The sequence below is a fragment of the Clarias gariepinus genome, chromosome 9 (assembly GCF_024256425.1).
Source record: "Clarias gariepinus isolate MV-2021 ecotype Netherlands chromosome 9, CGAR_prim_01v2, whole genome shotgun sequence".
Taxonomy (NCBI): domain Eukaryota; kingdom Metazoa; phylum Chordata; class Actinopteri; order Siluriformes; family Clariidae; genus Clarias; species Clarias gariepinus.
In genome coordinates, this window is record NC_071108.1 from 11,465,085 (window position 1) to 11,479,792 (window position 14,708).

Sequence of the window (14,708 nt, forward strand, 5' to 3'; positions counted from 1 at the left end):
GGTGTATATTCAGTTTAGATATCTTGACAAATTTTTAGGAATGGGCACTAGATAGTTCTAGCGCTAGAAGTTCTATCTTTTGTAAAATATTTTATTAAAAAATATACATTATTTTATAATATTGTGGAGAAAAACCCCTTTTGAAAATAAGATGCCATGATGATCTACATTTAATTTGGACACTTCCTGTCCCTGTGCTGAAGTCAAACATTTCATTAATTCATTAATGTAAAAAGTGCAACCCTGGCATATATCATTGTGTGCTTATTAAACAATAGGTTTTTGGCAAAGGTTTTTTTTTTTTTACTTTTTTTTCGGGAAGCTGCAGTCGATGCGGTAAATATGTCATGAGTCAGAGGATGCTGAAAAGTTATTTGTCTGAGTCAGAAGAGTGAAAGGGTCACAGTGGATAAGAGTTACTGTAGGTGTATGTGTGTGTGTGGAGGAGGGGGTAAGAGAGGTGAACTTTTTATATAAAACCAATTTTCCTCACCACCAGAGACGATAAAATCTAATAGTTTTGACCACATTAAGGTACATTTGCTTGGATGGACCTTATAACATGTTCATTAAAATATTACTACAAATAAAAAAAAATAAAAAGCACAAATAAATAAATATAAAGGGTTTAAATGGTTTAAAGGTATATTTAGGTGCATGCACAGCCGTAAGTAGCTGCATTAGTAAATAGTAAATCAGTTAGAAATTCTTGAGTATGTGTGTTTTGCAAGTTATTACTTAGAAATGCACAGTGATCACAGAAAACCTAATTTCAAGTTAACCAACCTAATCCTAGACATTTCTGTAGCTTGGTGAAGCTTGGAGAATCTATAGCAACACCAATTACAGTATGATGCAACATATTAGTTCAGAGAGAGCATATCAGTTTTTGTTCATGATTTCTTCTGAGTTCTGTCTATTTATGATTTCACTATTTTTAAATTCACATCAGACATAGCAGTTTAGTGACCTTGCCAGTCATCCAAAATCTCCCATTTTCAGTCCTGCCTTAAGGATTGGTTTTACATAGCTGCAGCAAGAACTCTCACTCTTTTTTGGGTACATTAGTGTTTCACACACCCCTTTTTCTCTCCACCCCTTTGTGCTTTCTCTACTCCCTCCTTCGCTCCTTCTGACCTCACTGGTGATTTATACAACTTGCAGACACACAGCTGCGTCAAGGTCCCCACACTGACCAAGGGGTACTATTCACCATGACTAATCCATCCCAGACTTCAAAAAGCAGAGGGAAAAAGGGAAAGCATCAAAGCCTGAGATATACACTAAACTACACTGGTGCTCAGGAGCCTACACTGACGCTACGTTATAGGCTATACTTTACAAAACATTACAGAGGTTTAAGGAGGATACTTAAAAAGAAAATGCAGGGAGGAATAGAAAAAATGACAACGTATTACATAGGGTTAAAGCCAAAGCCATATTGATATTTACTGATAAATTTATAAAATTATTCAATTACTTATTACTTGGTTAATATTGACATTTGCATGGAATCACTAACTCAGTGACGTGGTGTGTCCGTTTCCCTGATTTCCTCACAGAAGCCTGTGGGTGTTTTGCTGGATCAGCCAGGCGGTTTTTCGAGCTGCCAGTCTTAGTGCCACATACAAAGGGAGTCTAACTGTTCATTTCCTGTTTTTCCCCTTTGTGCCCACTGCTATTGAAAAGATGAAAGGAGCTTGACCTCTTCCAATGCCGCTGCTGGCGCACTAAACAGTCCCTTCCGTGTCAAGACAGTGGGCATCAGGGGAAATCCTTTTAGATGTTTTAATGAGAGCAAGAAATATGAAACCTCATGGTGCCTTTGTTTATGTAGGCTATGCATTCCTTCTATACAGGTGTCAAGAATAATACTGTATATTTTAAAATAATTCATTATTATCATTCATCATAATTCAATAATACTGTGATTTCTAATGTCAAAGAAATGTAGGGAGAAAAATTATTGCCAGCAAATTAGAGTATGCCTCATTATAATCAATAACATACACTTAGCTGTAAAGGCAATTATTATATTGGATAAATGTACAGCCCCCAATACAGTGCATGAATTGTAATATATGGAAGCTATCCACAGAAACTGCATATCATACCAGAATACATATGAGCCATGGATGAATAGCAGTCAAAAACAAAGGCTGTTGGAATACCACACAAGTTAAATGATTAACTATCTGCATCTGCAAACAATAAGTGTAATCAATGTCTTGATCAAGCCATTGCGATATTGTAGTGTGACATCTTACAATAAAACCGTGCACATTAAGATCTGATAAAAAATATACTTTATTAATTGTGGGATTCACACGTTTTGTAGAAAAAAATCCTATAAATTCTCTTTAAAACAAGAAGATTTATGCACTGCATTAAATGTTCAAATACATGAAAAAATCAATAAAGAGCCGTCTTTTGAATCTCTTACGAGTCCTTGAGTCTCTGCGTGCTCCAGCGCAAGCTCTCGGTGCGCTTCTCCACGTGCGCCCCTCTGTCTCCTTCTCTCCTTTCTCTCGCTCTCTTTCTCTTTTTCTTCATGCTCCCTGAGTTTGGTCACTTTAATCTCTTTCGGCTACCGGCGGCTCATGCGTAGGGAACTGATTCCCCGCATCCTGAGACAATCTTTACCGTCTTTTACCTGGAAATAACACAAGCATGGCTTTAAAATGCATTCCATTGAAATGTGTATCCATGCATAATAATATAAATAAAAGTATGATGTATAACAGATTATTATTATTATTATTATTATTATTATTATTATAGTCTATAATCTAATTTGTGTTTTTCTTTAGCTGATATTATTATGGTCTGAATAAAACTTTACACCAGGAACAGATCTACTGTCTGACTCAAATACTATGGTACCATTTGGGTTACTGTATTTAAAGTACATGCCAATGGCACGTGTGTGGATATCGTTTACAAGAGTATCAAAGAGTTTAAAAATATCTTCTATCTAGTGAGAACGCTCCTATTATTTATGTAGTACAACAATGTGGTGTTAATAAACAGACGCAGATTTGTTGACCTCTAGCTTTTCCATGAACCCTATGAATAACCAAGTCAACAGTGAACTTTAAACATCCTGTTTCCTTACCCCTTTCCTCTGGTTGCTGAGGCAGAAGGTGCAGATGGTTCGTGGTTGTTTGCCTCCAGTTTCTCCCTGCGCGCTGCACACTGCGCTTAGACACGGCTGCGCATCCTCGCCGCCGTCCCCTATGAGCAGCACGTTGGCCAGGTGGGAGATGTAACTAGACGCAAGGCGCAGGGTCTCAATCTTGGAGAGCTTCCTGTCCACCGGCTCGGTGGGTATGAGAGTCCGTAATGCCGTGAAGGCGGTGTTGACGCTCTGCGTGCGGTCGCGTTCCCGCGCGTTCGCCGCGTTCCTCTGTTTGACGATGAGCACACTGCCCACGGCCGGTTTGCGCGCCACGCGTCGCCGCTTCTCCGCACAGCAGCCGTAACTCTGCTCCGAGCTGCCGTCGCTCTCACTGCGCGTCTCCTCGTCCTCAGACAGCATGCTGTGGTCCGGGTACGCCAGGTGGGTCGCCATCGGCCGCAGCATGGCGAACGCCATCATCGAAACAGATTTTCTCCTATTATAAAATCTAATAAAGAGTATCCAGGATGGCCAATAAATAAAAGCCACAGGCTGCCTTTCATGCACTGGTTACACAAGCATTGTGCAAACTCGAAGCTCGGCGTATTTTCAGCTAGTCATGAACATTTCTCCGTATTTCAGCTTCGTCTAGGACATTCTGCGTAAAGCACAGCTGCTGTCAGTGTGACACAGAGCAGAGTCTTATAGCCAGAGAGGAGGAGTCAGGGAAGAGCATGCAAATGAACAAACTGAAAAATTAACAGACAAAATAACCATGATAATTTAAAGAACATTATTTAGAATTATGTGTCGCTGAAGTTATTATTGTAATTATTAATAATAATAATAATAATAATAATAATAATTATTATTATTATTATTATTATTATTATTATTATTATTGTTGTTGTTGTTGTTGTTATTATTGTTGTTGTTGCTGCTGTTAGTATTGTTGTCATGTCGTCATCCCCTACCACTTTACTATGATTATGCCCAAACTTAATAGGGTTTTCTTAAGTTGCTTAAAGAAACCAAGTACTGATTTTTTTAAGAGATATGAAATTTTTATCAGTTTCCCCACTTTAGGTTTTTAGTGAGTTTATTATACAACAAAAAAATAGGTACATTTTGTCTGAAACGCTATAAAGTGTAGAAAAATAAAAGACATAAAATAAAAGAGGAGTTAAAAATATTTCCAAAACCACGGTGAAGCATAATAATAAGTGGATACACGTTTTGCGCAAAAGTCGACGTCCAAGTGCGCAGACAAAGCTGGTGATTGGAAAACGTTTGGTATCCATTTGGGGGGAAACAAAACTCTCTTTTGGTGTGAAGCTGGAGCTGTGGATGTTTAGAGCTTGCCATTTGACGCGTTAGTGTCACCTCGACCCTCTCTGTGTGCTCCTCATATTAGAAACTATTCCCCTTTATTTCTGTGCTTGTAGCTAATATTCTCACTGATTTCCCGATGCTTTGAAAACGTTTTCTAAGCTACATTGTCTACAGCCATGCCAGAGAAGCAACTTTAAATTGAATAAAATTCTTGACATTGACCGCAGACAGACATACAGACAGATAGATAGATAGATAGATAGATAGATAGATAGATAGATAGATAGATAGATAGATAGATAACATTTACAGAAATTTTATTAGGAGGTGCATGTCACACGGTTATCATGCTGTAATATGGAGCACATTTTCTAGACCCCCCAACGTCTACATCTGCCTGTCAGGTTAAGACATATATAGGAAAACACGCGCACTGAGCTATGTGATTCGTCATTTTTCACAATTAGTGTATACATATTTACATTTGTATACTGTATAAAATATACTCTTTTTTACATGGCGGTCTTGCAGACACGTCCTGCTGCTGCAGCCCCGCCGCGCGGTTTGCTTTCTCTCAGTGACAGCATCAAGGAAAGACCTGCAGGAGGGCATCTCTCTCTCTCTCTCTCTCTCTCTCCCCCTCCGTGCGTGTGTGTGTGTGTGTGTGTGTGTGTCAGAAACACACACACACACACTTCTTCTTTAAAAAAAAAAAAAAAAACCTCGAACACCACAAGTCTGTCACCTATACAGTCACTACTTTGTGTTATAGACAGACATATTATTTTTAGACAGATTCTGCACGCAAAATGTTCCATTCAGTTAAAGTGAGGTTTAAAAACTAATATGTTTCATAAACATATTTTAAATGTGTACTATTTTATTCTAGGAGTTTGTCGAATCAAAATTGTTCCTGGAGTTTGATCAGGTGCAAAGTTATATTTGGAAACTTACTGAGATATTTTGAAACTTATTCAAAAAGGAATATATATTTATAATACTTTTTAAATTAGTTGAATCTAAAAAAAAATCAGTAGGTTTCCAAATATCACTTTGCACCAGATATATGTATACATATGTGACAAAGTGACCCCCTGGCTTGGTTTGGCAAACTGATAGTGGTTTTCAGACGCCACTTCGCTTAGTCAAAGGGCTGCTGTATGAGGTAGATGTGTGTGTGAGAGAGAGGATAAGGGAGAGTGTATAAGCTGCCTGAACTCCCATGAGGAATGAATGTGCTGGTATGACTAGGATATGTGACGTGATTGTAGGCTCACATGCTGTTTCTCAATGGAAATGAATGACTAAATGCCCTGACCTATGCCTTTTCAACTTTGCCCTCTCTCAGCTTGTGTGCTTCATCTAGGAGGTCATTTCTTTAGGTTACATTTTGAGCTATGTTGGTGTTTTTATATATATGTTTTTTAATTATTTAATATATTACAGTTAAATTTAAATGATATCACTGACCCACACAAAATACCGTGAGCAAACCTTTATAAGGAGTAGAACATAGTTTTTACTTTATATAACTACCAAATATATAATAAGCACTGTCTTAAATAAAATGCACTTAGTTAATTAAATTATCAAATACAATGTAATACAAACTATACTTACTATATACTATACTATACACTTGAAAATGTTTTTAATGGTACTATGTTATATTTTAGTTTTGTCATTATTGCTGCTATGGACTAAACAGTGATTACAGGTGATCAGTGTGTGTGTGTGTGTGTGTCTGTGTTCCTTTCTAACACAGCTGATTTAACTAATCTGTTAATTACTAGGTTCAGTGGGTGTGTTTAGTTGTTGGTGAAATACAAACTGTGCTGGTCACTGGCCATCCAGGACTGGATTTGGTGACCCCTGCTTAAGAGGACTTTAGGCTTTAGATTTTCCCAGTGTAGTGCATTTAAAGGCCTAATAATAAGTACTTTATGAAGGCTTATTAAGATTTATGATAATAGTTAATTAATTTTAACTGAGTAATTTTTCTGGTACTATAAATGTTGCAGTTAATACATATGAGCTCGACTTTAACTCTATAATGCACTACTTCTATCACATAAGGAATAAGGAAGATTTTTTGATTCAAAGATATTTTTGATCAAATGTTTAACAATGTGCCAACATCATTATTACCTTATTAAAGGTTTTGGCCTTGCACTAGAAGAATTTGATTTGACCGCTATCATTCATTCAAACTAAAACAAGTCTGTTTGCAAAATCCATCAGACGAGTGCCATTATGTCTACATCAGCTTTGGATTGATAAAGTGCTACTGCAAATATAATTTGGATTCTCTTAAAGCATCAAGGGCCCAATTCCACAAAGCTAAATCACACACACATATGCTCACATGCACTTGCTTCATAGTTACTGCTCTGGGCCTTTTCTCCCAACAGCACTACAGTGGAAGATCGTAAGGACATAGTTCAAAGTGGTACTGTCTTCAGTGGCTTGTGATGATATTGGAGATACTGCACATCTGAGAACGCAGGCTCGGGCCATTTCTGCTGGAAACATCCATCTATTCTGCATTCAGACATTAATAAATTTTCCAGCTTTTTTATTCATCGTTATTTTGTGAGCAGATGACTTCCAGACAAAGATACGGTCAAAGGGTTACTCCAGGGGTCTGTAGCATCTATTTCTCGACTAGCCTCTGATCCATAAGCACTGCACACTCCCTAAGTGATCATGTAGTCATTTTCTGGTATGTGCAAGATGAGCCCCAAAACACTAAGAAGAAGATGTCTGTCAACCTGCTTGCCTACATAATAACATATATGAAGACTGGGGGTTAAATGCCGTTTAGCAGTTGTTTGGGGGACAGCCAAAATATATAGTTGTTTGGGGATAGCTTGTCAATAGACAAGCTGTCCCCAAAACCAATGCTAAACCCACTTAAACCCTAGTGTAAATTATTATTATTATTATTTATTCATCTTCTATACCACTGATCCTGTACAGGGTGGTGGAGACCTAGAGGCTATCAAAGGAGACTTTGGGCATGATGCGGGGTACAAATTACGCAGGGTGGCAATCTAATGCACAGTTTAGAGCACAGACATGCATGCACACACACGCACACACACACAAACACACACACACACACACACACACACACACACACAGACTATGGGCAATTTGAAAACACTAATTAACCTAATTAACCTAATCTGCACGTCATTGGATTGTGGGACATTGTATGTGTGAAAGCAAGGGGAGGAGGGGTGTGTGCGTAAAGGCGAGAGATGATGTATGTGTGTAATTAAAATGGATTTTTTAACCTCTCTAATGAGACTTTCTTTTGATTTACACATGTGCACACACGTGTGTTATAATAAACAGTACAAGCGCTTACAAACACAAAATAAAAGATGTTTTATGCACACACACATGGTCAGTGTTATAGTAAACAGTACACACGTGCACAGATGTTGATCATACCAGTGAGAGACACACACTAAGACCCCAATTCCTTAGCACAAGAGAGAGAAAAAACATTGGCTCAGTTGTGATTACGTGACGCTCAGCATTAAAACAAGAAGCACATGCGTGATACATGATATTCAGTACTCGTAAACCAAGACTTATTTGTTTTCCAAGTCAAAATGTATTAAAAATCTTTGCTCATTTTGCGGAGGTTCCACTGTAATGTAATAAAAGTACACTAGATCTGTTATCCAAAATGTGCTTAAGTCTGGGAATGTGTGTGTACGTAAAGACTTTTGAAAAATTGGCATGCCATCCAGTGTTTATTCCTGTCTCCTGCAAAGTTGGCAAAGTCTTTAGGACAGACTTTGGATTCATAATGACTTTCATCAGAATAAAGCAGGTACTGAAAATGAATGCTAAATTAGTTTATTTCTCAAAGACATCTACAGTTTATTGCAATTCTTGTTACAAAGGTAGATGAAACTGAAGTTCCTGCGCTAATACTTTTAGTATAGTGAAAGCACCTTAGGTACGTTACCAGTTAAGCAAGTTTTTAATTTTATTTATTTAACAGGACAATAAACATCTGTAACATGCCAGAATTAGCCATAGGCTAGTTTTCATCTGTTGTCCTGTAGGCCTGTTGTCCAATTGCATCCTAAAAAAAAAAGCATAAAATATTATAACCATTTAAAAAAAAAAAAAAACATTAAGAATCGGCATGTTAACGCAATGTTAATCGACTGCAATAGTAACAGCAATGGCGTAAAAAGACAGTGTGATTCAGATTAAAGGAGTTGTGTATAAGTACCAGGATCAGCAGCAAAGAAATATACAATTTTGACTTGGAAAAATACATTTTGACTTGGAAAACGAATAAGTTTTGGTTTACGAGTACTGAGTATCATGTATCACGCATGTGCTTCTTGTTTTAATGCTGAGCGTCACGTGATTTTAGTAAAAACATAAAAGCAGGAACAGCAACGAAGGGTTAAGCAAAAAAACTAAAAGCAAAAGCAGCAAAACATAAATACAACAGTGTAAATAGCAAGCATTAACAAAGAAGGTTAGACATTTGCAAGTGCATATTAAAATGATAACATTGTTAATATCAAGATCATGAAAAAGATTACAAAGATCAGAAAGGAATCACGCACTCACAAGTAAAAACACTAGATGACAGCAGCAGTGTTTTAGTGTTGACAGGTCTGATTACTAATCAGCCAACGTTTTAAAAGCAAAACACTGGCTGATTAGTGAGAGTGAAATAAGTTGTGTTAAGGTCTCTGATTAATGAATTCAATTCAATTTAATTTTATTTGTATAGCGCTTTTAACAATTGAGAGAATTGTCCTCAGAGAAACAGCTGCCAACACCAGTCGAGGTGTTGCAGACATTATTTATGGAATGGTGTTCCATTCCTGAGAAGCTTTGTCAGAGAAAACTGACTAAAAGCACTTTTTCTAAGTGGGATAATAAAGTCACCCCTAGACACTCCTCGAGTGATCCTGTATTTGGATGTTCTGAGACTGACAAATTCACTAAGAGAATATGGGACCATCCCATGTAGGATTTTATATGTCTGACAGGCGTTCGTGTACTTAATTAGATTGTCCCAACTAAGAAGACTGTGTTTTAATAAAATGGAGCAGTGATGATAGTGTTTTGGTTTCTTGTCAAGTACTTTGATTGTCTGCTTGTATAAGCACTGTAAAGGTGTCAAGATGTTGGAATTAGTCTGGGACCAGCTTATTAAACAATAAGTAAAATGAGAGGAAATCATTGAATGCATAAATGTTTTGGCGGCCTGGGCAGACATGGAATTTCTAATAAATCGGAAGCTAGGTTAAATTTAACTTTTTTACAGGTTTGCTTTACATGTGACCTAAACTTGAGTTCAGAGTCTGAGGACTGATCAATGCTGGACTAACGTTTTTGAGCATATTTGTGTCCATCCCATACACATCTTTAGATTTAGACGGCTTAAATGTTCTTATAATTGATTCAGTGTTTGTTACAGTTGCATAATTAAAAACAAAACTAGGTTCTATTGGTGGAACTTTACACATCTCAACATTTACAAGAGGGAAGCCCTCAAACTGGTCAAATGTTGCAGCAACTGCAGCTGGATCCGTAATGCAATTTCCATCCACAGTTAATTCAAAAGATTTTTTTTGTTCTAGATTTTTGCCCTATTAATTTTTTCAGCTGGTCCCAGACTATCTTTGGGTTACCTCTTGCCAGTGGCGGACTGGCCATCTGGAGTACCGGGAGTTTTCCCAGTGGGCCGCTGGCCAAGACCGGCCCAGTCAGTACACAAATATATAAAAAAATGACAGAAACCATAATATTGCATCTTTTTCCTACTCATATGGATGAGTGCGTCGATCGCACGGGAGCCGCCGACAAAGAGCGTGTTGTTGCGCGAGAGAGAGGTTAATTTACGACAGCTGTTTATGGGAGTGTAGTCCAGTGCGGGAGATGCATTGTGGGTAATGAGGTCCGGTGTGTGTAAAGTTGAAAGAAATAAACTGGGATATAGAGCCTGAGTTTTGTTTTCTTTTCAGTAGTTTTTAAGGATTTAAGTGCAGGATCCACCTGAAAGGTTGTACTATAGCCCGACAATGCAGCAAATAAAAGAACGCGGGCGTCGAGCAGTTTGTCCTTCTCACCCAAATACGAGCATGAATTAACGGGCTGTTACAGTACGCTGCCGCGAGCAACATTACAAATATAGCAGAGAAGCTAACAGTGTGTTTATGTTAGCGCGCGTGCGGATGTATTGTCCTCCCTCAATATTAAATAGACACCTTCACTTTCAATTTACGGAGGGAGAGATATTGATGTTTTCTTGATGCAGCGAATTTCTTTAAGCAAATTAATGATATGTTTAATGAATAAAAAGGAGGAAGAAGAAAAGATGGAGCTGAAAGTTACACGAAAATAAGAAAAAGCTTTAGAGGTAAATGCTTTGAAATGCTCCAAATGAAGAGATTCTGCCTTTGGTGTAAAGGCTCTGATGGCTCTAACATTACGGTCAGGGACAGTGAGTCTGGATCCAGCAGTCCACCACATCCCACATCATAATACACTGGATCATTAAAGTGGAAATTCATTTTTAAAACCACATACTAATATAAAACTATAACACAAACAAAAACGTAAAAATAAAAAAGTATCACTGAACATATATTGGGTCATATTTGTAAAACAAAGAAACAAAGGAAAGAACAATAAGTTCATTATTCAAAGTTGTTCAGAGCAGTGTAAAGTTAGTAAGTGCTATAACGCCACCTGGCACAGTTTCATCCCAGTGGCACAATCTGACCACATGTGCAGTGCCATGGAAAAATATTTGCCCTTTTCCGATTTTTTTTTCTTTGCATATTTGTCACACTTGTACAGTATAGGTGGAATTTCACCTAAACACTTTATGAGGAAAGAACAAATTGGCCTTTTTGTTTGTGAGATATCATGAACATTTCGCAGAGGGTATGCACTCTACATGTATCTCTACATTATGGAGCCAATGTATTATGATGTGGGCTGCTGTGGGCCAGAAAGTCCAGGGCTACTTTTTGGTCCCAGTCCGCCCCTGGCTCTTGCCTCACTGATTATAGTCAGAAAAAAATTAGCTCTAGATTTTCTAAACATAGTTGTTACAGTATTACTTAGCATAACAAAATACTGTTTTCCTTGGGATCACGCTCTTTCATTTTTTTCAGGACATCTTTTGTTATCCATGGGAGGCTACTTCTTTTTTTCCTGTGTGTAAACCAACAGGTAAATTCTTTAATAATACACTGTAGTTTACTTGAAAGTATTTCGCTTCCCTCATTTACATCTTTTCCAGTTAACAAAGAGTCCCAGTTAAAACTATTTACTGTATTTTTGAAGATTTCCTGGTCTTTATTAGCTAACTAAGTTGTGATAATTGATGGTGTTATTCTTAGAAGTTTGATGAAGTTTATTTTTCAAAATTAAAAGCTCAGTATTTCATTACCATAAAAAAAAGTAGTAACAAAATATAATTTGGTCATGGATTCATATGTCCTATGGTAGAAGGGTTTGTTTGTTTGTTTACTTGTTTGTTTACCTGTTTGTTTGTTTATTTGGGGGGGGGGCAAATGCTGGGTATAATTGTTAGCCTGGTTTTCTCTGAACTGGGCATGTTTTTTTTTTTCACAGACGATTTATTAATAATTTATTCTATTCCTTTAATTTGCCTAACAGAAGACGTTGGTAGTTTTCTCGGTGTGTGTGACATTAGTTTTACACTGATATCCCGCTTAGCCGCTCAACATGGTGCCGTTTACAACAAGCTTAAAATACTCCAAGAATTCCCACAGGTTTACAGGCTTAAAAAAATCTTCTTGTTTACACTGAGAGTCACCTACATGCGTGGCCCAGGGACTAACAGTAATTCACTGCAGAGCCAAAGTTGCATGCTGGTTGTTGCTTTAGTATTATAGAAGCTTCACGCTCAGCAGTTCTTGTGTGGTCAGTCAGCATGGTGTTGAAATACTAGGACTTTTCTGAGTCTGTAGCAGTCAGAGCAGCCAGAGTCCACGCTGATCCCCTGGAGTGAAGGTTTGTTTGCAGAACTGGGGAAAGTTAAGTGTTGGGTAAATAAATATGGGGCAGATGTTTAAGCCTACATATGTGGAGATAAACAGAAACAGAAAGAAAAAAAAAGACAGTTTTATGTGTTTAAAAGAGAAAGCTGGTGTACATTCAAGCAGGCAACTCTTAAGCTACATCACACACAGAACGTTCTGGGTTTCATGAAGGTAAAAGAGCGAATCAGGAGGGCAGGAGCATGGGGGGGTGGGGCAAATGGCTATCTCTATTTCTCTCTCTCTTTTTCTCTCTCGTAAGATGTCACTAATGGGGTTCTTTAACAAACAAGCCCCAGTGTCACTTCAAACCATAGCACTCGGTCCCCTCAGCTGCACCAACAAACCCCCCTGCTACACACGCAAACCCTGAGACGTCCAATACCTACCATCTACCCCAGCGTTTATACGAGCGACAGAAGTCAAAGGGCATTGTGGGTACAGTGATCCCAGTGAGCGTCAGTGATCGTAAATACCCCATTAATCACAGAAGAGCACCCAGGAGCTACGTTTGGCTCTGCTTTACCGACGAGCTGAGAGACAGTAACTACAAGATCTCCCATCATTCCTCCAAAAAAGAATAAGCAACAAATGAATGACAGTAAGAAATGACCACCCATATACGTGCTCTGTATACATTAAAACTGCAAAATGCTATTATAGTAAAATAATTAACAATGCAGCCTAATATGAAGAGAAGTGGCTTCCAGTAACAGTTCATCCTTCAGTGTCAACAATGTAGCAAGAATTATAATTAAAATGTCTTGATAAACAAGAACTTGTTTTTGCGGAACATCAGTGAAACAGATCAGTTATCACTTACACTAACAGTGAGTAAGTTTCCTTACTATCACACTTTAAAGTTGAGGCAAAGAATACAAGAAATCTAAAAGTTTTAAATATTACAATATACTGGAACCCAAGTCCTCATTTTTTTAATCAAAGCAATGCATATTTACTCTGCTTATTACTAGGCTTGGATTATGAGGCGCATCCACCATGCAAGTCCATATCAGTGACAACATTACAATGAAAAAATAATATTCCGAGTACTGAGTAGGTTCCCCTTGTGCGGACAGAGTAGCTCCTCTGGCTATAGCTCCAAAAGAACTCTGAGGGCGAGCTGTGGTTTTCAGCACCAGGATGTTGGCAGCAAGTCCATTGGGTGCTGTGGATTGTGGGGTAGGGCCTCTGTGGATCGGACTTGTTTGTCCGGGAGTATCCCAAGGGTGCTTGATCAAATTGAGATGTGGGATATTTGGAGATTGAGTTGGCAGCCTTGGGCCTTGCATGGTAGGCTGTAGTGCACTGGGTGTTAAGATGCCTTTTCTATCATGGCCATAATTAACTTATTTTTCATTGACTTTGCTATGGAATTAGACTTGACAGAAAGGCCTTTCATTTCCATGGGCATAGGTAAGCCTTGTGTGCTAATGATCCTGTCACATACAATATTCGATAATCAAATTTTGTGGTCTTAAAAAAGGACAAGTTAAACAGAACACAAGTTCATAACACAAGTTCATCTTTCATAAAATAGATATAACATAAAAAATAGATCAAATATTTTTCTATATATTGTCTAAAAAGGCAGACGGAGTGAGATTTTAGACTTTTTCGACATAATACACAATGTTTTATAATTATTATTTTCCAATGGCAAGTTGTAGCTAATTATCGAAAGACTTAAAAAGAAAAAAACTTAAAATATTTACTGTGACTAAAATGTGTCAGGTCTTTGTAGTAAAGAAAGTGTGAAGCTGTGTAAACACACCATCAGCCTTAAGTGTCATTAGTGCCATTCAGCTATTTATTGAGCACAGCAGGGAGCTGAACTACTACCAGCCTTATGCCTTACTGTTTTAGAGGCAGAGTGACTCGACCGAGCGAGAGTGGAGAAAAGGGCAGAGAGAAAGCATGCAAAAAGTCTGATACTTCTGTATCATACCATGTAAGGGGAGAGTGTACTGTGTCTAAGTGAGAGGAACAGGTGTTTGTGGGTATTTCTATATGTGGAGAGATCACCGAAGTAGACGGTGGGAATTTCCCAAATGTACCCCATCCCCATGTACAACCAACCCCCTTGCCACCCCTGGAAACACACCTCACTAAACACACACCTTTCCAGGCTGGACTCATAAAGCAAACACTTCACCAAGCCTCTGTCACTTCCGGGAGTGTGAGACCGGCTTCTG

At 38.1% G+C, this 14,708-nt stretch overlaps 1 protein-coding gene across 1 annotated transcript; it reads right to left on the reverse strand.

Moving 5' to 3' along the window:
• Positions 1–2,068: 2,068 nt before the first annotated feature.
• tcf15 (transcription factor 15) lies at positions 2,069–3,775 on the reverse strand. Its single transcript, XM_053504433.1, has 2 exons — positions 3,116–3,775; positions 2,069–2,653 (listed from the first exon to the last, which is right to left on the reverse strand). Exons 1-2 carry the CDS (start codon positions 3,596–3,598, stop codon positions 2,588–2,590), a joined length of 549 nt encoding a protein of 182 aa, XP_053360408.1. The 5' UTR covers positions 3,599–3,775; the 3' UTR covers positions 2,069–2,587.
• Between the last annotated feature and the right edge of the window lie 10,933 nt (positions 3,776–14,708).

Bases quoted from the DNA above. Each gene is read 5' to 3' on its own strand.
- tcf15 (XM_053504433.1), bottom strand. From the start codon at position 3,598: ATGATGGCGTTCGCCATGCTGCGGCCGATGGCGACCCACCTGGCGTAC. The intron at 2,654-3,115 runs GTAAGGAAACAG...TGTTATTTCCAG, and splicing joins TCAGCAACCAGAGGAAAGGG to GTAAAAGACGGTAAAGATTG.